The sequence below is a fragment of the Sciurus carolinensis genome, chromosome 19 (assembly GCF_902686445.1).
Source record: "Sciurus carolinensis chromosome 19, mSciCar1.2, whole genome shotgun sequence".
Lineage (NCBI taxonomy): Eukaryota > Metazoa > Chordata > Mammalia > Rodentia > Sciuridae > Sciurus > Sciurus carolinensis.
In genome coordinates this window covers 15,518,521-15,544,227 of record NC_062231.1, presented here as the reverse complement: position 1 = coordinate 15,544,227, position 25,707 = coordinate 15,518,521, and the positions used below count along the sequence as shown (strand labels likewise).

Sequence of the window (25,707 nt, the reverse complement as noted above, 5' to 3'; positions counted from 1 at the left end):
ATCATTTTTCTCTCTTTTTTTTTTTTTGTAAATACTTTTAGTTGTAGGTGGACACAATACCTTTATTTTATTTGTTTTTATGTGGTGCTGAGGATCGAACCCAGGGCCTCACATGTGCTAGGCAAGCACTCTACCACTGAGCTATAACCCCAGCCCCCTCTCTAATTCTTTTTAATTTTTTGCTCATTGTCATTTTATTTGCCTTGCTTTCCTCCACACCCTTTTCTATGTTTTCAGCAGTATCTTACATGTGCTACTTTCAGTGTGGTCTGTGTAGTTTTATTTTTTTATTCCATTTTCTTTGAGCTCCACAAGTTCCTGTTTCATTTTCTCTTGGTGGCTCTCCTCATTTTCTTTCTGCTTTTACATCTCTGTTTTGAGCTCTATTTACAAAGGTATTTCCTCATTTATATTTATATATATATATATATTTCTAGTTTCTAGTTCATTTATATATATATATATATTTATAGTTTCCATATCACCATGTTAAAATATATATATATATATATATATTTAGATGTTGACGGACCTTTATTTTATTCACTTATTTATATGTGGTGCTGAGAATCGAACCCAGTGCCTCACACATACTAGGCAAGTGCTCTACCACTGAGCCACAACCCCAGTATTTCATTGAGTATTTCCTTATTTATGTTTTTTGTCATTTTTTCCCACATTTTTTTCTATTTGTGCATTTTAATTGTGATGTCATTGTGTTTTATCAGTTTTTATCTGCTCTGTGGCATTACTGCTTTTGACTGTTTTCTTTTCATGTTTCCTCCTTTTTCCTTTTATTACTTTCATATAAGTCCTAAGTTGTTAAGTTTTGATAATTGCTCATCTTTTTGTGAGGGAGTTCCTCTTGGACCTGCTATGTGTAAGAAGTTCTTGTGGTGGGAGAAGCCATGTAGGTGTTCCAGGCCAGAGGGAAATCTCTCTGGTCAGACACATAATTGTGGGTAAATGAGTTCTTTCTTCTTCTTCCTCTTCCTTTTTTTATATATATATATATATATATGTATGGTTTTATTGAGGTATAATTTCCATTCCATCGAATAAGCTTTTAAACCTTCTCCTTAACTTCAAGGAATCAGCAACCTCAGTGTTATTCATAAAGCATAGCACAGTTGCCCTCTGTATCCAGTTTGATTCGACCAACTATAGATTGAAAATAGTTGAAAAACATTGGGTTCTGTACTGAACATGACACTTTTTTCTTGTCATTTTTCCCCAAACAGTAATTATAACAACTACTTACCTACCATTTATATTGTATTAGGTATTATAAGTAAGCTAGAAATGACTTAAAGTGTACAATAGGCTATGCATAGATTATGTGCTAATTCTGTGCCATTTTACATAAGGAACTTGAGCTCCTGCAGTGTTTGGTATCTGCAGGGTCTCCTGGAACCAGATTCCAACAAATACCAAGGGATCTGTTCATCTCCCTGGCTCTACCTCATCATCAGACTGTTGTCAGCAAATATTACATGTCTATGAGATTCTCATTCAGCTAACATTTTTCTCCCCTGCTATTGCTTGGTACAAAGGGGGTTTGGGAAATCTCCCTCTATAAGTACATGTACTTCTTTCCTGTAATTTCAAACAAAGTTTATTTGCTACTTCCTTTTGTAGACCATGCTTTACCCTTTGACTGAGATCTGTAGACCTCCTCACTCTCCATGTCTTCCTGTACCTCTGTTTCATCTTTACTGTACTTAAAAATCATTACATTTTAGTTCACGGTTATAAATGCTGTATTGTTTCATTTAAAATAAGAGTTGATATTTCTATTTTTTCTCTTTAAAAAGTTTCTAAAATTTCTAGTTTGTCACCGTGTTAAACCAAACAATCCTCTAGAGTCCCTTTATAATAAGAAAGTTGTTTGTAAATAAAATTGACCTTACTAACCCTGAAGTTTGATACTATGTCAGCAGGTTTCAAGTAGTGACAAAGTGTTCACTTGCATTGCCAAATCGCAGTAGTCAACACTGATTTCTTTCTACTTTGATCTTTGGTAACTGTACAGTGCAAGATATGGTGGTACATGCCTGTGATCCCAGTGGCTTGAGAGACAGCAGGAGGGTCACAAGTTCAAGGCCAGCCTCAGCAATTTAGTGAAGCTCTAAGAAACTTAGCGAGACCCTGTCTCAAAATAAAAAATAGGGTTGGGGAATTTGGTTCAGTGGTTAAGTATCCCTAGGTTCCATCTCCTATAAAACAAAAAAACAAAAAACAAGAACAACAACAAAACCCATCTGTGCTATGTTATAGAACTTTCTGATGGAAATGTTCTATATCTGCATGTCCAACACGCTAACCACTAGATGTTAGTGTGTGTAATGTGGCTAACATGATGGAGGAACTGAGTGTTTAATTTTCTGTTAAGTCATTTAAATTTCAGTAGCTACGTGTGACTAGTGGCCGCCCTGTTGAACAGCATTACTCTGTACTTCCCATTTTGACATTAAATCACATATAATTTAACAGCTGTGTTTATTGATCACCTTTTTTATGCCAGAACTATTCTAGGTGTGTGACTTATAGCAGAGGTCAAGGTAGATAAGGTCCTTTCTATCATGTACTTACATTCTGGGTGGAGCCTTATGATGATAATCCTAGTAATCTTTACCATGCTCAGCACTGTAAAGAAAATAAAGCAATAAGAGAATGACTTATAAGGACTTCTTTAAAAGTCCTGAAAACAGGCCTCTCAGGTTGTGCCTTTTAAATTTAAGTAATGAGAAAGAGGCTTACAATGCAAAGAGACTATGCACAGCAAATATCTTACAAGCAGAGGTAGGGAGAGAGTTGATCCTGAAATGTTGTGAGAGAAATAGACAAGTTTGGGGATATAGCTCAGTTGGTAGAGTGCTTGCCTCGCATGCACAAAGTCCTGGATTCAGTTCCCAGTTAACACACACACAAAATCCCAGCACCACCAAAAAAAAAAAAGAAATAGGAATCAGATTAAGTTGGGCTTTGTAATAAATTCAGATTTTCTTACAGTGGGAAGCTGTTGAAGGGCTTTAAGCAAGAAGGGCATATTGCTGGATTTACTGTTTAAAAAGTTGACTCTTACTTAAAAATTGGACAGATACATTTTATAACCACTTGTTTTTTTTCCTTTTAAAAATCTTTGTTTTTTAAAGTAAATACATACATACAACATAAAATTCAAAAGATCCAAATGGAAGTGTCATCCCTTACCCTATCCTTTTGTCCACCTACCTTTACTCTTTGAAGATAATTTCTCACAGCTATTAATTTTAATAGTTTTTTACTGCTTAAATTTTAATCTTGGACCACAGTTGTGGCTCAGTGGTAGAGCACTTGCCTGGCTTATACTCAGCACCATGTATAAATAAATAAAGATCCATCGACAACTAAAAAATATTTTTAAAAAATTTTTAATCTTGATGCCCTACTTCTGATCTACTATTTAGGGGCTTAATATATGTGTCTCCTTATTTGTTATTGAGATTTGAATTTCCTTAATTGTAGCCATTATTTTATTTACTCTGGTGAGAAATGAATGGGTTTCATTCTTTATCATTTATAGGAAGAAGTTCTAAAGGATTTTGAAGACTTGGCTGGAAAGCTCCCATGGTCAGATCCTTTAAAAGTATGGAAAATTAACACCAGTTTCAAGAAAAAAAAAACAAAGCGCAAGAAGATAAATCAGAATTCCAGTAAAGGGAAGATTGATAATGGACAAGGAGACAAGTTAGATGAGAGAGATGATAAAGAATTCATCAATGATGATTTAGATTCACATATCTTAGACTATTACGAAAATCCAGCCATCAAAGAAGAGGTATCAACATTAGTAGGTGATGACTTGGCATCTTGCAAAGATGAGATCAGTGAGGACTCAAAAGAAGAAACTGAACTTCAAGCACTAAAGTTTAGAGTCACATGCAACAGGGCAGGAGAGAAACATTGCTTTACCTCAAATGAGGCTGCAAGAGATTTTGGGGGTGCTGTTCAAGATTATTTTAAGTGGAAGGCTGATATGACTAACTTTGATGTGGAGGTAGGTACTGGCTCTGATTGTTAAGATTCAAGAAAGTTTTCATAGATTTGTGTGAACACAAACCCCATTATCAGAGAGAATTAAGTGGGACAATTGAGCAAGAAGGATGTGGTTACAAAGACCATGTGCTGTGGAGACCCTCAGATCTACATCCATATTTTGACTCCAACAAAATATGTAACATTGGACAAGACCGAGCTTGTTTCATATGAAGCCAATGCACCTTTAAGATTATACTGACGGTTTAAACGAGATAATACATTTAAAGTATTTAGTAGAATACCTTGGTATATGTTTATTGCTCATTAGATGCAGGAAGTTATCAAGACTCAGTTTTCCAATTTCCAATCTAGTACTTTTTCTTCCATCATGTGGATTATCAGGTTATAAAAGTCAACTCAGATTTTAAAAATTTGTTTTTGTGTATCTGGTTATAGAGTTTTGCTACACAAAAAAGTGAAGTCTGTTTTTAAAATAAACCTTGACCTCAAATCAACATCAGGACCCATCCTAGAGCCAACTCTCTTTTCTTAAATTCTGCTGGATTCCCCAATCCCGACACTCTTTTTAGCATGGTTCATCTCCTTGTATTTACCAGTGGGTCATTCCTGTGCAGGCAATAGGAAATGGAGCCTTTAAATCTCTGACAACTTAAAAGGCCCCTAACAACTGACTTTTTTTTTACCAGGATGTTAGTTTCTGTTGCTTTTGGGACATTTGAATCTGGGGCAAGTCACTCACTGTCTTTGTAGTGGGTTTTTTGTTTGTTTGTTTGTTTGTTTTTGGCATGTCAGAGAACAATTCTCCATTTTCTTTTTTTCCTCAAAAAGCTGGCATGAGTATGAATAGGCTAACTAGAAGAATGGTGTCCATAACAAGGTGGCTCAGAGGACAAATTCTGAAGCCAGGCTGCTTGGGTTTAAATCCCATCTCAGATGCTGTATGACTATGGGCAAGTGAGCTGATGTCCTTGTGCCTCAGGTTCCTTATCTAGCTTGGAGGGATGAATGTGAAATGAGGTCATGAATATAAATTGTGTAGAATAGTGCCTTATACATAGGAGTGTCAGCTGCTGCTATTGGTAGATGAAATGAAAAAAGTTTAGGTGAAAGATTGGGGAACATTTTATTTTTATTTGTAGTTTGTTAGGAAATAGACCAAAAAAAGCCATTATGTTGGAGATGATATTGCTTAAGTGAGTTAAATTTTTAAAAATACTAAGGAAACAACTATAAAGCAAATGTTGCACTGTGTTAATGGTTGATTAATCTAGCTGAAGAATATAATTAGGAGTTCATTATGCTAGTGGTCTTCTTGTAGCACTTCTGTATGTTTGTATGTCTGAATTTTTTTTCAAAAAAGTTAGGAATTTAAATTATATTTAAAAGCATAAGCCTTCAAAATATGTAAACATTATAAAATTGAAGGGAAGTCTGCTTATTGTCAACTTAAAAATACAGAGAATGAAAAGAATAAATTTTTGAATTTATCACAATTGGTATATATTATTTCATTTATGTGAAATTTTAAAAATGCTAAAACTAATTGTAGTTGTAGCAGTCGATTAATGATTACCTTTGGTGTGAGTATTGACTGGGAAGGACACAAGGGGAGCTTCCTAGGGTGTGAGAAATATTCTGTTTTCATCAGCATAGCAGTTATGTAGTGTATATATGTGTAATAAAAACTCATTGAGCTGTATATTTAAGATTCATGTACTTTATAGTGTGCAGAGTATACCTCAAGAAAAAAGAATAAAAGGCTTCAAAGTATCAGTAATAAGAAGCCAGGGACTATGGCACATTGATGTAATTCCAGCCAATCAGGAGGCTAAGACATGAGAATCACAAGTTGAAGCCAGCCTGGACAACTTAGTGATACCCTGTCTCAAAATAAAAAAGGGCTGGGAGTGTAGCTCACTGGTATGGGCTCAATCCCCAGTGCCACCAAAAAAGAAGAAAAAAAGTCTTAGTAAAGTACAGTTTGAACAATCCTAAAACTTACCTTCTGTCCTAACATTATTATAGGTTCTCTTGAATATCCATGATAATGAAATTATGTGGGAATTGCACTGACTGAGGAGAGTCTCCACCGAAGAAATATACACATTTGGACCTACAACTCTTAGATCTACTCTTGCCTATGGGATGCTCAGGTAAGGGAGTGGATTTTTTGCTGTCCAGATTAAAGTGGCACCTACCTTCCTTTATATTTTCCCTTCAAAACACTGATTTTTTTTTTTTTTTCTTTCTTTTTGGTAAAGTATTGGAATTAGTAGATAATGAAAAGGATTAAAAAACTAATAATCTGGGGCTGGGGAGATAGCTCAGTTGGTAGAGTGCTTGCCTCACAAGCACAAGGCCTGGGTCCAATCCCCAGCACTACCAAAAAAAAAAAAAAAAAAAAAAAACTAATAATCTGTTTTCTTTCCTCTGTATCCAATATTGACTCCTTGTGATACTGAAAATAAAATATAATCAGGTTCTTATTGTTAAATGAGTGGACAGTTTTCATCTGCCTCTTAAATGGTGTAGCCAAATTATGTTAGAAAGGATATGTTGTATGTTGGGAGACAGAGCAAATTTTGCTATTTCATTTATGTGCAGTGAAGCAGATGAAAGCAGAGATTTTAAAAATGTATATAATGTGTAGTGAATCTAGAAATTTTATTCTGTTTTGGGGTGCTGGGGATCAAACCCAGGGCCTTGTGCTTGCAAGGCAAGCACTCTACCGACTGAGCTATCTCCCAGCCCCTTATTCATATTTTAAATGTTATTCTCATAGCAATCCAGGAATCATCCTGGAATTTCCCAGTTTTCAGCGTGCAAGACCTATTACCCCTTTCCTTTGCCCTTTTCCTTGTTATTGGGTGCTTCCTTCCATCACTCAGACATTTATTTTTTTCTAAGCTTCTGATTTGAAACTGCAAAATGGGTTTGATTTGAGGACTTTTTAAAGAATTATTAATGAAGATTAAGTACAGAAACATAATCAAAATACCATTATGTGTATGTGTAAGTGTTGTGTTTTGTTTTGTTTTTGTTTTTTTGCTGTGCTGGAGATCTAACCCAGGGCATGCGAGGCACAGCACTCTACCCTGAACTATGTCCCCAGACCTCAAGATACCTATTATGTACAGTGCCTGGCATGGCCTAGTGATTAAATGACTTTATGTTCTTCCCTTCCATCCTTTGATTCCTCTTTTATTCTGGCTCATCTGCAGAGTCATATTTCAACACAATTGGAACATATCATATCAGAAACTGGGGCCCATCTGATTAAGGAAGAGCTCCTAACCTTCATTCATTTAACAGACCATCAGGCATTATTGTAGGAGCCAGGGATACAAAGAGTTATTTGGGTGCAAATATTAGGAACTTAAGTAAACTAATTTGATAAAGTGATGATTATACAAAGGGAGGGCTAGTAGTTAGAAAGATAAGGAGAAGCAATGTAGAAACCACACACACACACAAATAGCCCATGTTTAAAGGGTAGAAGCTAGATCATGGAAAACCACCAGAAACCTAGGCAGCTATTCCTCTCTTCTGAGAGCCTGTGGGCTCTTGTCTCTGCTCACGTCACTGCTCCCTCGTATAAATACATGTATTTCCCATTTCAAATGACCAGCCTGTGTTACCTAGGGCTTCTTACTCTTATTCCAAATTCATGGAAGAAAGGATTTAAGTGATGTACTTTCCATCAAGTATTCACCCCAGGCCCATTAGCAATGGTGAGGAGTATATGGTTGCTTACTAGCCCAGGAGAGTTGCCAAGGTGTCTGTTGCAATGTGTTGAGAGATAGGAACAAGGAGAGGAGCTGCACCAGGAAGCTGTCTTAGGAAGGAGATAATTAGTATGTATAAGGTAGTAATATCACAGAACATGAACAGATTAGAAGGACAGAATAGAGAAACTTAATGTAGATTGGTATTCCTTCAAGCTAGTGTGATAGATCCTTGATCTTTGGCTTTAGAAATCATCATTGTGGAAGCCTACCTTTTGCTTGAACTTTTTCACATAGGCTGTGTTTTTTATTTGTTTGTTTGTTTTGTTTTTATTCTCCAGGCTTTGTGCACCTCAACCTACTGATATAATAATTGATCCAATGTGTGGAACAGGGGCAATACCAATAGAGTAATAACTTTCTTTAGTTTTTAGAGAAGCACACAATCCATCTAGAATGTTATTTAAGTAGCCAAGCACCAAAGGACTAGATAGTGATATCTGTTGACTGGATTACAGAGAAGGCTAAAAATTACAGGTGGTGAGCTCCTTTTCTGTAATAGATAAGTCAGTAGATTGCACAGGAAAGGATCATTGACAGCATAAGCATAAAGTGGAGGAAGGCATTTTTCATCTCTACATGGTAAGTAAGATTCTACTTTTAATCTATTTAGGTTCATGGAGGGAGTAAGTACTGTTGTAAAAAGGGAGATCTAGCCGGGCAGGTGGTGCATACGTGTAATCCCAGCAGCTCAGGAGGCTGAGGCAAGAGGATCATGAGTTCAAAGCCAGCCTTAGCAACTAGCAAGGCACTAAGCAATTCAGCAAGACCCTGTACAAAATAGGGCTGGGGATGTGACTCAGTGGTTGAGTGCCCCTGAGTTCATTCCCCAGTACCCACCCCCAAAAAAGGGGAGATATACTTGGGGTTGTAGCTCAGTAGTAGAGCACTTGCTTAGCAAGCACAAGGCCCTTGGTTCTAGCCCCAGTGTTGTGGGGAATATCGGAAGCGGGATATCTGTAAGCATTATTTGGATTTTTCTAAGCCTGACAAAACTGTATACTGAACGCTCTTAAATAACTTTCACAATTACTTTCACATAAAGCAAAGCAAGAAATGGAAAGGTATTTTCTAAGTAGAGGACATTTAACAGTTTCAGTGAGTAAGTATCATTTATGTATTTAGAAAGATTTAGAAAGGAAGCTCATAGTAAAATCATTTAATCTGTGTGAAACATAGTAAGGTTCTTCCATATTGTATACCAAAAGCCAGTGGGTAAAAACTGCAGGACGATTCCACAGATTCTATGAGTAGGCAGAAACTGGACAGATGATCAAGTCCAAAGCAACCCACAAAGGGAAGAATAATCCAGACAGTAATTAGAAAATTACATCCATGATCTGGTAGTTAAAATCCAAGAAGGAAATCATAGTAGTTGACGTGACTATATGTTCTGCTAGTGACAGCTAGAGAAGTTACTCTTGAGACCTGCACAGAGAAACCAGTTGTAGTCAAGAATAATTTGTGGGCCAGGCATTATACTTGGGAGGCTAAAGCAGGAGAATCAAGTTCAAGGCCCACCTGGGCAATTTAGCAATACCCTGTCTCAAAAATAAAGAACTAGTGATGTAGCTCAGTGGTAGAGCACCTCTGGGTCAAATTTCCAATGCCACAAAAAAAAAAAAAAAAAAAAATCTGAAACAAGACAGTGTTCTTATATAGCAATAAACCATGATGTCTATGAAATAATTAGGTGAGGCCACTATATGTCAAGAAATGTACTATAGAGCTAAAGAACAGAATTAAAATAAAGGCAAAAAAGAATTTTTTTGAGCCATTTCCATGTAAAAGTAGACATAAGGTACCAAGACAGGAAAACCTAAGCTGACTTATGATCAAAATGAAAATTGTGAAAGGAATTCACAGGGTATGTATGTAGATTTGTTCACCAAAGTATGAAATTATTTGATCTAGAATATTTGCTTTAAAACTTGGAAGTACTATAAAATGCATCTTCTTCTGAAGCAGAAAATCCAAATTCATTTTTAAAAAATATGTTGTGTAGTCAGAATCATGTGAGAGACTTATCAGACTCTGTAGGTTCCTTCTATATCCCTGCCCACACCAAATTCTGGCATATTTTCAACATCCCTTTTGTTTAAAGTCATTGTAGGATTACAGACTGGAGTTGTCATGACTCCAAAATGTCTGGGCAAATAAAAAGTTATAAAGTGCTGTATTCATGGATGGGAGGTGTGTTTCTATTCACAAAGGAAATGGTGTTCGTTACTCATCCCTAATCAGAGGGCAGAACTATTCTCTGTTTTATGTTCTGTTAATTTGCACAGAAACATTGTTCAGCCTAGGGTAGTGTGTCACCTCATTCCACAAATGATATGTGACAGCTTGGTGTATAAATATCATGTTCTGCTGACAGTTTTCAATTTAAAAATTACAAAATTCTTGTGATAGAGTGGTTATCACTCAAAAGCATATCATGCATTGGTAATGGCACTTTATTTTGAAACTGTTAAATATTTAATAGATAAGATTGTATTAACTTTTACAATCCAAAATAGTTATGGGTTTGGCCAGTTCTATTTGGTTAATTTTTTTTGGAGGGAGCGGGGAGATGGGGGTACCAGGGATTGAAATTGGGGGCACTCAACCACTGAGCCACATCCCCAGTCCTATTTTGTATTTTATTTAGAGACAGGGTCTCACTGAGTTGCTTGGTGCCTCGCTTTTACTGAGGCTGGCTTTTGAACTTGTGATCCTCCTGCCTCAGCCTCCAAAGCTGCTGGGATTATACGCCTGTGCCACTGCACCTGGATTGGTTAATTTTTTTTTTAATACCATATTCATTAGGGTTTATAATCCTGTTTGCCAGATACTGCTGGGTGAGGGATTGAATAAAACACTGGTCCTGTCCTGAGGGAGTTACTAGTTTTAGTAGGGAGGTGAACAGGTATGAGTAATTAAAAATGAAACAAGTACTGTGATAAAGGTATGTACAGAATGCTTTTATAGGGGAGCATGAGAAGATAGTTGGGAAGCCGGGGTTGATATCAGAGGTTGTGACGTTTGAACTGGGTCTTAAAAGATCAGTAGGAGTTCAGCAAGCAGAGAAAGAACAGGAGGCATTTCTAGCAAAGGGTATGGCAAAATTAACAACAAGCTTTGTTTTGCCACTTCAGAAAAGCACTGGGTTGGATTGTCTTGTTATTGACAAGTGACTGAAATAATTTTCCCCTTAATATTTTTTTGTGTTTATTACTTCTATTTTATAATACAACACTCTTGTCTTTTTAGGGGGCAATGGAATGGGCTGACTGTTATCATATTGCTGGTGATAATAATCCCCTGGCTGTGAAAAGAGCAGCAAATAACATCTCATCTTTACTCACCAAGAGCCAGATTAAAGATGGGTAAAATTTTTAATTTACAAGATTTTATAGCATCTAGGTAATTATTTTTCATAATGAATTAAGAATACCTGCAGTGGATTGTGACATCATAACCAAAATATAGTGAGATTCTACTTGTTTTTAAAAGTTTATTGAAAATTACTTAAATTTTAAAAACTTTTTTTTGTAGTGCTTGGGATTGAATCCAGGGGCAAGTGCTCTGTCAGAGTTATGCCCCCAGCCCCTCAAAAAACATTTTATTTGATTTTCTTACCCTTTTCCATCCTTTTATGTCTGTCTTCCTTTTTCTTTCCTTATTCATACATATATTTTCCCAGACTATTGTGTAGATTCTTTATTTTTTAATGTGGTAGATTCATTTCATTTTCTCAAATTTTTAAATACTTTGTGCTTTTACAGTCTATTTTAAATGACTGCATAATGTTTCACTATGTGTACATATTACATATTATTTGGGACTTAAAGAGAATTTGAGTTGAAAAATGACTGAAAGTCATCCCCATGATTTCTATTACTGACTTTTTTCTTTTTTTTTTTTTTTTGGTACCAGGTATTGAACCCAGGTGCACTTAACCACATCCCCAGCTCTTTTTATGTTTTATTTTGTGACAGGATCTCCCTAAGTTGCTTAGGGCCTCACTAAATTGCTGAGGCTGGCTTTAACTTGCAATCCTCCTGCCTTAGCCTCCCAAGACACTGGTATGACCCATTCGCACCACCATTCTCAGCTCTCCTCCCCATGATTTCTAAATGATCAGGAGATTCTGACTAGTGCTCCTCTATCCTGCTTAAATACCTCTAATCACTCTGCCCCTGAAGGCTGTTGATTTTGCTTTGTACAGCCAAGTAGTAGTTATTTTAGTGAATGTTTCCCTGTCTACCTTTCATGGATTTGCTTTTATTCTCCCATTTGGGTCCGTTAAGAAAAACATTATCTCAATGTCACATCAAAACAAATCAGAAATGTGAAGAGCTATAGCCTACCCCCCCAAATCCTCTCTTCCTTTAGCAAAATATTCCAAGGCCCTTCAACCATATACCTTTTTTCTCCCTCCTTAACATAAACGTATTCATCACTGTTCTTAAAGACTAAGAGATCTAAGATCGAGGTGTCAGCCACATTTGGTTCTTGGTTAAGGGGTTCTTACTAAACCATGTACCTTTGATGTCCTTGGTTTGGAAGACCATTTGCCTTTGGAAAAATTTGTTGGTTATCCTTTTGAGATGTATGTTGTTTAAGTATCTTGAAGGCCTAATCTACTACTACAAATCCATTTAATACTGTCTATGTTAGCTTTTCATCATCCTTTGAAAGTCTTAGCTGATTTTGGGAAGAATTAGTTGTAATATCACTTGGTCTATAGTTTTTTACCAGAGGCCTCATCATAGTCTGCTTCTGTGATCTCTTCTGTGAGTGTCCTTCATTCTCTGATACAAACTGCAGAAGGTAATGGTCAGCAGATTTGGTCAGCACATCCTGAAGATATCACACAGGAAGTCATTATATCCCACAATTGACCTTCAGAAACAGCTGCCTCCATTAATAGTGTGAGGCTTATATTTCTAAATAGAAATCAATTTTTTTTAAACATGGTCATTTTATACAAATATTCCTATTTAGTACTCACATGGTATACGTCTAATACTGTTTTATATCTTTATATTGACTGTCCCCTGTCTGATTTTTTTTTCCTTTTTTTGATTAGGCTTGCTAGTCTTTTGTTCTTTGTACACTATTTGTTCTTTGTTTTATTTATTTTATTTTTAACATTATTGATACTGGGGCCAGAACCCAGGGATTTAGGCTAGACTACCTCTCTACCGCCGAGCTATATCCTCAGTCATTCTTTGGTTTTATGCTAGTGCTTGATTTTTATCCCTATTTCACATTTACATTTTTTGTTTCCCCAAATCTTAACTTATATGCTGTTCATGTTTTCTTTTAATTATGAAAGTTTTTATTCAAGCTAGTTTCATTCTGATAACTAATGTTGACCACATCCTATAGTTTTATAATTCTTTTTGCTACTTTCCAATCAGTGGTGATACCCTTGTCTCCCAAATCATTTGAGTACTTTCAAACATTAATGTATATATGAATTACTTGGGGATCTTGTTAACATTCCGATTCAGCAGATGTGAAATGAGGCCTGAGTGTTTTCTAGAAAGTTCCTGGGTGATGCTCATGTGTTCATCTATGTACCAACTTGTGAAGTAGCAAGGGTTTAGATCATTTTATACATAAAGTAGTTGGAAGGTTTTGAATTTCTTAAAATACTAACTTTTGTTGTGATGGATTCTTTTTTCATTTTTAAACATTTTTAGTTGTCATTGGACCTTTATTTTACTTATTTACTTGTGGTGTCAAAATATGAACTCAGAGCCTCACACATGCCAGGCAACGTGCTCTACAACTGAGCACAACCCCAGACCCCAAGAATGGATTCTTATGTTACATTTTGTTTCATATTAGGTTTTGATGCTTAAGTATATGAATCAGTTTGGGTTTTTTCAGACTGATAAACATTTTTAAACAAATATTTTCTCTTTATAAGTTTCTGAAAATTTTGTTGTTCAGATCCTCTGGATTTTGACTTTTTATTGATTCAGCCTATATGATTTTTATAAATTTTGCCTTAACTTTTACAATCTTTTGATTATAACTCATATTTTCAATAACTACTTTTTTCATTACGTAGATTTGCCTTTATTGAATTTTTTATAAATTTTTCTTATTAAATAACTTATTAAAAACTCTCAATTCCTGCTCATAAATTTAAAAAAAATATTTTTTCTAGTTGTCGATGGAACTTTATTTATATGTAGTGATGAGAATCTAATCCATTGCCTCACACATGCTAGAAAAGTGCTCTACTACTGAACCACAAATCTTTGATTTGCCTTTAATTCTTAGTCTGTGCATTATTGCCTACTGTATACAGTTTCTTAAAAGTTTGCTTTATCTTAATGGGGAGGATTTAAATCTTCTATATTTATTATGATATTCATTCTGCCTTCCATCATGTTTTCAATCTTACCTCTCTTCTTTGGATTTTTAAAATACAGCATGATAAATTTCTTTTTGTTAAATAATTATGATTACTGATACATGTACCAATTTTATGTTTATATCTAATACTACTAGATTTATCAGACTTTATTCTTCAGATGTGTCAACTCATAATCCTTTTAGTAATTTTTTCCCAGTGTATCTATTCATCAATAACTTTATCAGTTATGTAATTTAATGCTTTCAACTCTGTAAATTTGTCTCTCACAGTTCTTTGTGACAGACTCATTTTCCCCAATCTGTTTTTTTGAAATGTAGATGAAACAGACGTTGACATTTTTTGAAATCAGTCTTAACCATTCTTAAAATTTACTTGTAGATTTTTCCATTTCAGTCTTTTTATTCCATCCAGTCTTTATAATAGTTCTATCTTATGACCATATGCTTTCTTCGTACATTACTTTAAGATTTGATTGTTGATGTTCTCATTGTTATTAGCATTTTTATACTTGCTATAGCAGTCTCTTCAAAAATTTTTTTCTTTTAAAAAATTTCATTATTTTAAAATATGTTGAAGCACCTGTTCCCTTTGTCTCCACAGCAAACCATCCTGGGGCTGCCCATTGATGCTGTACAGTGGGATATCTGCAATCTCCCATTGAGAACTGGTTCTGTGGACATTATTGTAACAGATATGCCATTTGGGAAAAGGTAGGAACTGTTTTTTTGGAACAAGTTTTGCCAGGTACAGTGGTGCATGTCTGTAATCCCAGCTATGAGGAGGAGGAGGAAATGAGGCATGAAATTACAAGTTCAAGGCCAGCCTGAGTGACTGAGTGAGACCATCTCAAAAATAAGATTTAAAGAATTAAGGATATAGCTCAGTGATAGAGCTCTTGCTCCGCATGTATTGAGGCCCTGGGTTCAATCCCCAATACACATACACACCACAATGTTTTATTTCAACCTTTTTTTGTAGTACTCATTTATCTCCTAAATGTCAACTTGAACATATTCTAAATTAGAATAAAAATCTTCAGTTCCTTTTAAGATCTAGAGGTGCCATTTTTTAACTGAGTAATTTTAATGATGGACTCACCCATTTTGTTTCTTCTGAGAATTGAGAAATATATATGAACTACATTTTGATGCTGCCCATCACAGGAAGCTCATTTTTAAAATTACCTATAATTTACTTTCTACCTGTTGTTGAATTACATAATCATATTCATATTAAAAGGCTAAGACTCAATTCTGATTGTCCCTCAGGAGAAATGATCTGTAACCACTAGTTTGATTTATATAGTTTGCTTAATATACCAATTAAGAAGACAAGTGTAAAAAAAATTTTCTTGTACCTAGAAGATATGTACAATTCAAAGTTATTCACTCATTTATGCATGTAATGGTAAAGCTCTGGTTTCTAAAAGGCAACTATCATGCTTCAATATCCATGAAATTTTGTTCTTTTAGTGTAGTCTTAAATATTTATCTTTTACAACAGTAAATGGTTGGCTTATCAGACTTTCTTCTATAGGATGGGCTCCAAGAAAAGAAACTGGAATCTTTATCCAGCTTGCCTGCGAGAGATGAGCCGTGTCTGTAGACCTGGGACAGGCCGAGCTGTTCTACTTACTCAGGACAAGAAATGCTTTACCAAGGTGCCGTGTATTAAGCTTAAGTCTCAGCCTGTGGCAACTTCAGGATCTTTTTAAGTAAACCTGGGATATTAATTTGAATAGGATATTTTCTCTTCCCCTAGTGTTTCTTAACCGGCAGTTTAAGATCCCTTACTGGTTTAAAAGCAGATTGTCAGCCTGATTCTTTTATTCTTTTTGTGTGTACACAGGCATTATCTGGAATGGGACATGTATGGCGAAAAGTGCATACTGTCTGGGTGAACATAGGGGGTCTTCATGCTGCAGTTTATCTTCTGAAACGTACACCCCAAGCTTTTGTTCATCCTCTGGAACAAGATGGAGAGAGAGGAACTCCTTGGTAATGCATAGGATGAAGATAATAAACAGTATTTTACTTTTCAACACTGGGAATGTCAGCATGAAGAACTTGAGAGAGAAATAGTATTAACAAAAATACAGTCTACTATTTAAACAAGTCCAAAGCTCTTCTTCTTGGTTAGCAAGATACAAAGTAATGTCATATAATTTTAAAAGTTTTGAGAAAACATTTCCTTGCGGCTATTTTGAAAAGAGTAGCTGGCCAATTAGTATTTTTCTTACAGTGCTTTAAAGATGACTAGGGAAAAGCCTACTAAAGTACGCCAGGATCTAGGTTTTAGAATGTTTTAATTTCATTGTTTTCATTGTATCGATATCTTAGGCTACATCTTACTACCTGTGCAGCTTTGCTATTCAATAGCTCAGTTCTCTTTACCTCAACCTCAGAAAAACAAAGCATTGTTATATTTTGTGAAGAGTGTTTGCCCAATGACAAGATGGAATTACACCTATTAGGAATATTTACCATCTGCCTTAATTAAAATATGCATGTTATACAGATTAACATATAGAACTAAAACAGGGGTGAATTTATGAAAGGGATTGCAAGGATACTTCATAACGTTTTTTAACAGCACCAGAAACATTGATGGCTGAAGTATGAGACCTACAAGATAAATCAAAAGAAATTTTTTATTTCATTCTACAAGTCTGTTGTTTTTCAAGGCAACCATAAACATATCTTGAGTACTTTATTAAAAGAGAAAAAAATTGATCTATCTTCTAATGAAACTTAATTTGGGGGCCATCTAATTGTTATTTCCTCATGGATCATTTTTCACATTTAGTTGCTTTTCCACTTGTAGGAAGTTCTTCCCAAGTTTTGTGGAAAGTGAAGGTCAGTAGTCAATCCTAGTAAAATGATGCTTCCCTGGGATAAAAAGTAATTGAGGTTTTATGTGGAATTCTTTTAGTGTCCAGTTTATTTTTAAGTATCTGGCTGCATTCAGCTTATGTTTTCAGGGTCATTTTAGTAATGTGATAATACTACTCCCTTTTGATGTCTCCATTTAGAATAAAAGGACAAGTATTCTTTGAAAGAACAGAGTTCACACTGGCAGTGTAGCCAACAATCCTAGTCTGTTTATTCTTGAATTGGAAGACATTTATATTATAAAAAAGTTGTATCCCATACTGGCATTTTACCATTATCAAGAATTCACAGCTGCATTACAAAAGGGTTGAACATTAACAACTTTTCACCTGTGACAAACCATTTAAATTTCAAACTAAACTGGCCAGCAGTCCATAGAACCAGAAAGTACAAGGAAAATGTCTGTTTTCATCACTGTTTACCAAGTTCCTGCCAGAGTGGGCATTTAATATTTGCTGAACAAATATTTTTGCATATTGGCATAGTTTAGACACATCAGTTGCATGCTTGATTCATCATAGCTTTAATTCTGTTAAATACTGCAGTAAAGACATGACCAGGCTTTTTTAAGATGGTGCAAACATGTAGGCAATGGTATGCCACCTTCTTCCCCAGTATGTTTTGTTATATGGTGATCAGAATAAGGAATGGACTGAGCAGGATTCAGAAAGCCTGGAATTGATGACATTGCCACCCACCCACTAGTTGTATGATCACCTTGGTTTTTAATATTGTTTAAAGAAAAAAATAGAAGACCATGGGAATGTGAAGAGATGGGGAAGGAAACCTATAATAACCTAAAGATGAAGTGACTGAGTCATACAATAGATATTCCATTATTGGGAATGCCAGTATTATTTGAGGGGAAAAAACAATGCAAATATTGAGGAAGACTTTACAAATCTAGACAATGGTTATCTCTGAAGACTTGATAGTGTACTAGAGTGGTTAAAAAGGGAACAACCACTTAACAAGACTCTTCAGCAAACTGCCAAAACTATAGGCCCTACCCTGTGAATGTCAGATACAGGCTCAGGTCTCCACCACAGGGATCTAAAGATAAACTCAAGACAGAACTAGGGAAATATTATGAAAGGTTTATTAAGTACCAAAAGTATAATAAACCCGTGAATTCTTCGTAATATGCATTAGTGAGAGGTATAAAAAAGGGAAAATTATTTGTCCATTCTCAGCATAGCCTTTTCCAAGTTCAAGTGAGGTGTCACTGCATGAAGTTCAGTGGGTATATGGTGAAAGTGACAACTGAGAGAAAAAAGTATATTTAATTATTGCACCTTGGTACATTAAAAAAAACAAGTCCAGAAGAAACACCAAGAACATATCTGTATACCAAATTTTTAAAATGTGCAATGTGAAAAAATGTCAGATGCTTCGTAACAGGCCTACCATGTCATCCCTAAACCCTTTTGTCCCAGGGTTAATGTGTTTGCTAATCAGTTGTGAAGTTATTCAATGACAGATGTATAGAAGAACCATTTTTTACTCAGGAGAATGGTGCTTAGTTTTTCTCAAGCAAGCCCTAAATTGTTAATTTGTAATTGCTATTAGTCTTGTATATACCACCTTAAACAACACTGTTCTCCACAGAAACCTGCTCCCTGTCCTAGCATGCCCATTACCAATCATCTATGCATTTGTTCACTATGTGTACTATATGCTAGAACAGCCATTTCTCAATCTGTGTGGTCTCAGGCAGGATCCTTCCACTTTGTTAAAAATTGAGGGACTCAGCAGCTTTTATTTATCAATATTTTACCATTAGAAATTTAAACAAAAACTTTATAATATTACAGCATTGAGATTTTCAAAGCAATGACTTTTCAAAATAATTATACGAGTGGCATTGTTTTACATTTTTTGTAACTAAGTTTCTAACAAGTATGGCTTAATGGAAAGCCTCTGGATTTTATCTTCTGCATTCACTTTGTTGAGACATTTATCTTGCAGTTTTGTTACTTTTGTATTGGTTAGCTGGAAAGTACAGGCTGAATTATGGAAACTCCAAGAAGTTGGCCCATTTCATTATACAGTATCTCATGTCTCCACTATCAGCATATAAAAGCCAAGCTGTCATGCTGAGAGTAGAGACAAGTTTTCTCTTCAAAGTTTGAATGTAATTGCTGTCAGTTGTTTCTTGAACAGGCTCACTTCTTCCTATTTGAGAAAGTATCTCCCCAATAGCAAACTACAAATAAAATAACACTTGTCATTCTTTCAAATAAAAATGGTGCTCCAAGAAAAACAAATTGAGCTTGCAACACTATTGCATGAGTGGTTTTTCTAAAGAGAACCACTATTCCAAAGTACTGTATGCCAGCTTTCCATTTCCTCATTCATACTGACAAATTATGCTGGTTGTGGTTGTGCACACCTATAATCCCAGCTATTTGGGCAGCCAAGGTAAGAAGATCCAAGGCCAGCCTGTGCAACTTGTTAGACCCAGTACTAAAATAAGAATCTTAAAAAAGGGCTCTTTTAACAATTTTATTGTTTTTGTGTGAAAACTGCCTTTTGGGGAGAGAGGATACTGGGGTTTGACACAGGGTGGTCTCTACCCCAGAGCTACATCTCCAGTCCTTTTATTTTTGAGAACAGGGTCTGATACTAAGTTGCCCAAACTGGCCTCAAACTTGCAATTCTTCCATCTCAGTCTCCCAAATTCCTGGGATTACAGGCTATGCCACCATGCCTGCAGAAACTGGCTTTTTAATCCTTTTGGTTTAGAGATGCACGGCAGTGAAGAACTACTACCAAAGTTTTATGCAGTTGCTTTAATTTGTGCTAAGGTGCCCACAGTTTTACTCACTGTTGCCTTCCCACCATATAGTGCAAATGTCAACAGATAGTTGTTCAGGATAAAGCAGAAGATTAAAAAATCATTCCACACTTGAACTGTTTTAGGACAGTGTTTATTACCCCATTTCCACATAAAGTTTATCTTTGATTAGCTGATGTCCAGCAAATACAAGTAAATAACAAGTTGAGCCACATTTGTAAATCCATCCATCATAAAGTTAAGTACACTTCCACGAGAGATTTAGAATTCACATCTGCACACAAATCTTTTAATATGACGAGCTGCTGTAATGTACAAAAGAGGAACTACTATAATTATTTCTTGCTTATAATCTAGCAGATAATTAGCAATTTGTACTATGTGGCTTAAGTTTCTCAGCTATTATGTATGTTTTTCCAGCCAATATAATGCAGTAATTTACATCAGCTTTTTCACTTCTGGTTTGAAACCTCTTAATGATTTTTGTTTTCTTTTAGGGAGTATCATGTGTCAACATTTAAAATATTCAATACCTTTCAAAAAAACAAGAACAAAAAACCCCTACAATACTTTGAATTAGTTTCAAAATGACTCCACAGCATAGCTGGCACCAACACTACAAGTTATTCTATTTCATAAGACATGCTACATTAAATTATCTCTAAAGCCAACAAAAGGCAACTTTCATATTTTTATTTCATGTAGTTTCTTTGGTCATTTCCTCTCCCCTACAAGTTAATTTATATAGTATTTTAAGCTAATGAGCCATTCTTTCAGTACAATTTATTTTAAAGTTACTAAATTCTAAAATTTGGAAGTTTGGAGAAAATATTTAAAACATGCAAAAACAAGATGTATACCAAATTTTAAAATGTGCACAATGTGCAAAGATGCCAGGATTTTGTATGACACAAATAAAACGACACAACTGCATGACACTGAGGTTGCATATTATAGAACATATAACCTAAAAATTTCTTTAAAAATAAAATTCATACCTAAACCTACCTGCTACCTTAGAAAATTCATATACAAACAGCATCATTCATTATCAGTGACAATGTCATCACACATCATGTAGCAACTGCATAATTTCAAGAATGAGGGAGCAATTTACAAACACTGGTATTATGAAAAGAATTTTGACCTCGTGGACCTCCCTTCGCTTAGGCAACAGGGACACAGCCATAAATAAGCACTGTTTTGTCATCAAGAAGCAACCTAAAGAAGGGGGGACGACAAGTTACTCTCTTAATTAAAATTGTAAGAAGAGCTTTGATAACATTCAGAGGTGAAGGCCAAATCTGGTAGGAATGAGAGCATCAAAGGTTTCCTTGAGAAGTCATTTTTTTCTTTATTGTCACATCTCAATTACACAGAATGTTGGGTTCCACTGTGGCATATCTACACTTAAAAACAATTTATCAATTTTAACACCCCCACCCTACATCCCTTAAAAATCAATGTTTTGAGACCATTATTCTTCCTAGTGACAATTAGTTACCAAACCCTCTAACTTCCTTTCCATTGCACCTGCCATTAGTCCTAAACCAGATCTTATCTCACTTCACCTCTGAGCTTTATAGGAGAACCTCCAAAGTGGTCTCTTTGCTTTCAAATGTCTGTATCACTACCACCCACCCTGTATCGTATAGCCAGATTAAATTTCCCAAAAGATTTCCATCAGAGCAAGGTAGTACAAGCTGATTAGGAATACAAATGATCAGACGGACCAGAGTTTTCATCACTGGCTTCCAACTTTTTAGTCTATCCATGAGAAAGTTGTTCAGCATAAGCTTCAGTTTCTTACTCCAATAGGATTTTATATTTGATAACCACACCAAACACACTAGTAAATAATTCAGCACACCACTTCATATATCTTCATTTGCTGCTAATCTACCTATGTTTCCGTTAGCTTTTGCCTATCATACACACTAGAATATGCTGTTATTATTTGTTTTAAGAAGCTATACCTGAAGTCTGGGATACAACTTTAACGAAAGGTATACAAATAGGAAAGGCCATGAAGACTGTTGAGTTGACAGGAATGAGAAAAATCACCACTTCCACAAACATCTTAAATGTGTTCCTGTTGTCAGTAGGAAGAGCCAATTTAAAACATGTATAATTTTTAACATCTCTAATTGGAAAACAAGATGGTCAAGTATCAGGACAAACAAACAAGGTCAGTGATGACACTAGGAAAGAAGCTGAAAAGCAAAATTATTGTAACCATGACTGAGATAATATCAGACGGGCAGAAAAAGTCTTAAGTCTCCAAGAAGGTATACCCTAACAAAGCAGCAATAATTCATCAGGTTTAATACTGACCTAGATAAAATAAACATGAACACTGACTCCATGCTCATTAACAGTTCTCTAATAACCTAATTTCTTACTCCATCAAGAATGGGGAGTCATGAATAACAAATCTTCTGGAGAAGTATGTCTTCTAATGTAAACTAATATACTATTGGATAAACGAAAAAAAAAAAAAAGTTCTCAACCTATAAAGTCAAGTATCTGACTCTTAGATTTGTGACCTAATAAAGTGATCTACAATTAAGATTGGCCTCGAACAGTCAAGCTAGTCTTATCTTTGTGAAGCTGATCCCTATCATATCCTGGATTAACAGTTGCAAACAATAATATGAAACTATACCAAACCTCCACTCACTTAAAAAAAAAGGAAAACCTCATCTAGTTCAAATTTTCCCAATAATTTTTTTTAAAACCCACAAGCCCCCACAAAACTTTCACCATTTTTCATTTGAGTCCAAGTATCTCACAATTTAATAAGCTTTTGTCTTAGAGTATAGGAAACAGTATAGCACTACTTCAAAAGGAGATAGGTAGCTGGTTTATTTTAACAAGTCCAAAGGAAATGAACCACAGGAAGAGGATAACTGCTATGGTTAGTACAGGAAACCCAAGGAAGAGCTGAATGGTGGACAGATGCATTCAGAGACCACATGTCATCAGTTTCCTCTGTGAACAGGAGATCTTGATTAAGTATGACCCTAAAGTATCAAAATAAAAGGGGCCTTGCTCTCATGTTTTATGAGTTTCAACTATTATTTGAAAACCAATTTCACAAATAAGAATCAATAAAACCAACATTTATTGAATTCCCAACTCTATACTTAAGCACTGGGAATCAAAGATGTATTCTTAAGGAACGCAATTTAGTGAGAGAAACATGAAAACATCTTAACTTGCTTCCCCCACCCCCAAAATTGGACTATTTTAGTATCCTTTTAAAACAATCTGTCTGCAAGAATTATCATTCTTTGCTTTTCAAAATGTTTTCCTTTAGTGAGGCAGGGTGGAGGATAAACAGTTTAGGTGAAAAATTTTGAGGACAAAAATATATGGTAAACATGTAATCATTTCTGCAGGTAAAGTTACCTGAAGTTACATTTGCAGTAAAGAAATAAACATGAGCTGGGCACAGGAGCACACACCTATAATCTCAGCTCCAAAGGCTGAGGCAGGAGGATCAACAAGTTCAAGGCTATCCTCAGCAACTTAGTGGGAGACCCTGTCTCAAAATAAAAAGGACTGGAAATATGGCCCAGAGATTAAGTGCCCCTGGGTTCAAGCACCAATACAAAAAACAAATAACCAAACAAACCCAGGAATTGTAGTTCCAGGCTGGACTGCCCTAGAGTTCACCATCTTTGCATGTGAAACAGAAATCTGCAATGAGAAAGCAAGGCAACCATCTTTGTGTATATTGAAGGTTTGAAGACCACTGTCCTGAAGAGAAATTTTAAGTAAGGTAACTGCCCCCAATGTGTCTTACAGTGTACAAATGAAATTTACAAGATGCATATTAGCACATAAAAAAAACTTTAATATTAAAATATGATGGCATTAATTTATACTTCCTCTGGATCAAACTTACTTTGGTGGTTACAGATACACTGTCCACAGTGGCACTTTAAACAAATTTAAATTTTAGTCTTTTTAGTTAATACCAACCATACTTCCAGTGCTTAAAATTATGATTAGTGGCTACCATACTGGAACAGCACAAATACAGAATGTTCCATCATTGCAGAAAGTTCAGAGTGTTAATCTCAGGAGGTACTAGCAAAAATACAAACAAGCACTTGAAAGACCAATAAAATATCAAACTTCATAAAAAATATTTACATGTGCCCACTCCATTTTACTTAGGGTTGGCTAAAAACCAAACAATGTAATAGTTTAGCAGTACAAGACCTAACAAGAGATTGTATCCTCAAGCCCAGCATAGGTAATCATGTTCAAGCTAGCAATGACAATACAAGTAATGCTATGACTCAAGTAAGTATAAAATGCTAAAGGGTGTTAGGGGAGTCCTGCTCATAGAATAATAGATCCTTCCAGACATGTGACTCTTAACAATCTAGAAGGGGAAAGTGGAACAGGACTAATGTTCCAGGAGACATGCTACCAAGATGCAGAGAATATCTTTATGATTTGGGCAAAGAGCAACCATTTCTGTTCAACTTAAGATGTGTGACCTCTGGGCTGGGGTTGTAGCTCAGTGGTAGAGCTTTGCCCTGCACCTGTGAGGCCACTGGGTTCCATCCTCAGCACCGAGTAAAAATAAATAAGTAAATGAAGATATTGTGTCCATCTACAACTAAAAATATTTTTTTAAGAAACAATGTATGATCTGTGAATGTGGAAAACGCTAACAATCGAAAAAACTGCTTAAAAAAAATGAGGTTAGCAGTCAGGCACAGTGGTGCACACTTGTAATCTCAGCAACTCAGGAGGCTGAGGAAAAATGACTGCCTAGTTCAAGGCCAGCAAGGGCACCTTAGCAACACCATATCTTAAAAAAAAAAAAAAAAAAAAATTTAAAAACAGAAAAGGCTGGGAATGCACTGCAGTACCCTAGCATGCACAAGCCCCTGGGTTCAATATCCACTATGGCAAATACAAGTCCAACTTAGCTCACAGAGGGTCCCCTTGTATCACATTCATGAGAATGGAATTCATGCTGTAAGTAGAAAACAGCAAGTGAGAGTTTCAAGTCTCATTTTCATGTTCTAGCATGAACAATCATCCTAGCAACATGTAGGATGAACCAGAAGATGGTAGTGCAGGCAGACACACCACTTTGGAGGCTAATATATAGGCAACTGAGCTCGGTAACTAACCAATGAGAACAGATATAAAGGGGAGGAATGAGTGGTATTCAAGAGGAAAAAGGCAAATGTTGCATGCTGAGCCTCAGGTTCAATTCTTAATAAAGTAGTACTGAAATTACATCAATTGTGAAGAGGCCTAGGGGCAGAATCCCAACAGAAGAAAAAAGTAAAATGAAGGTAAACATTCCAAGTAAGTGCATTAAGGAGGAATAGAAACATTGCTTGGCATGAGTGAGGCCCCAGCTCAAGCCTAAATTAGTGGTGGAACCAATCTGTCTGGTTTCATGACTCACCATGCTACCCAAGATCAGGAGAGAGAGAAAGCCAGTGGTGTGTCTGGAGACTGGATGAGCAAGTATAACAATAAATGGGACCAAAGCCTAAGTGAGAGTTACTATAATGCCTGCTGGGAGAGAAGTGGAAGAAGGGAGGAAGCACTGGGTTTGAAGCAATGGCTAAAACTTCACGTTAAGATTTAATCCGAGAAGCTGTACTCTGATGGTGTTGAAAGGGTCTCAAGTGTGGTGAGTAAAACTCGGGTGATCATACCCTTTAATCTATCTCCAGGAATAATGCTCCAGAAAGACCTTAAGTAGTAGTAACCTGCAATCTCAATGAATAAAAATAACCCTAGGCGAATGCCTAGGCTCCATTTCCCACCTTC

General features: G+C 35.8%; 1 protein-coding gene and 1 long non-coding RNA gene across 2 annotated transcripts in view; one reads left to right on the top strand and one right to left on the bottom strand.

Moving 5' to 3' along the window:
• The window catches only part of Thumpd3 (THUMP domain containing 3), a 29,619-nt gene extending 7,172 nt beyond the window's left edge, over positions 1-22,447 (top strand). Inside the window, 10 exon segments of the mRNA XM_047534610.1 lie at positions 3,566-4,039; positions 6,067-6,094; positions 6,097-6,142; positions 6,144-6,194; positions 8,108-8,175; positions 11,077-11,194; positions 14,806-14,819; positions 14,822-14,915; positions 15,742-15,865; positions 16,054-22,447. Of these exon segments, the coding sequence (XP_047390566.1) occupies positions 3,566-4,039; positions 6,067-6,094; positions 6,097-6,142; positions 6,144-6,194; positions 8,108-8,175; positions 11,077-11,194; positions 14,806-14,819; positions 14,822-14,915; positions 15,742-15,865; positions 16,054-16,206 (1,170 nt within the window). The 3' untranslated portion in view covers positions 16,207-22,447.
• LOC124970990 (uncharacterized) lies at positions 17,284-24,712 on the bottom strand. Its single transcript, XR_007106245.1, has 2 exons — positions 23,531-24,712; positions 17,284-21,114 (listed from the first exon to the last, which is right to left on the bottom strand). It is a non-coding gene; the product is annotated as an uncharacterized LOC124970990 (long non-coding RNA).
• Between the last annotated feature and the right edge of the window lie 995 nt (positions 24,713-25,707).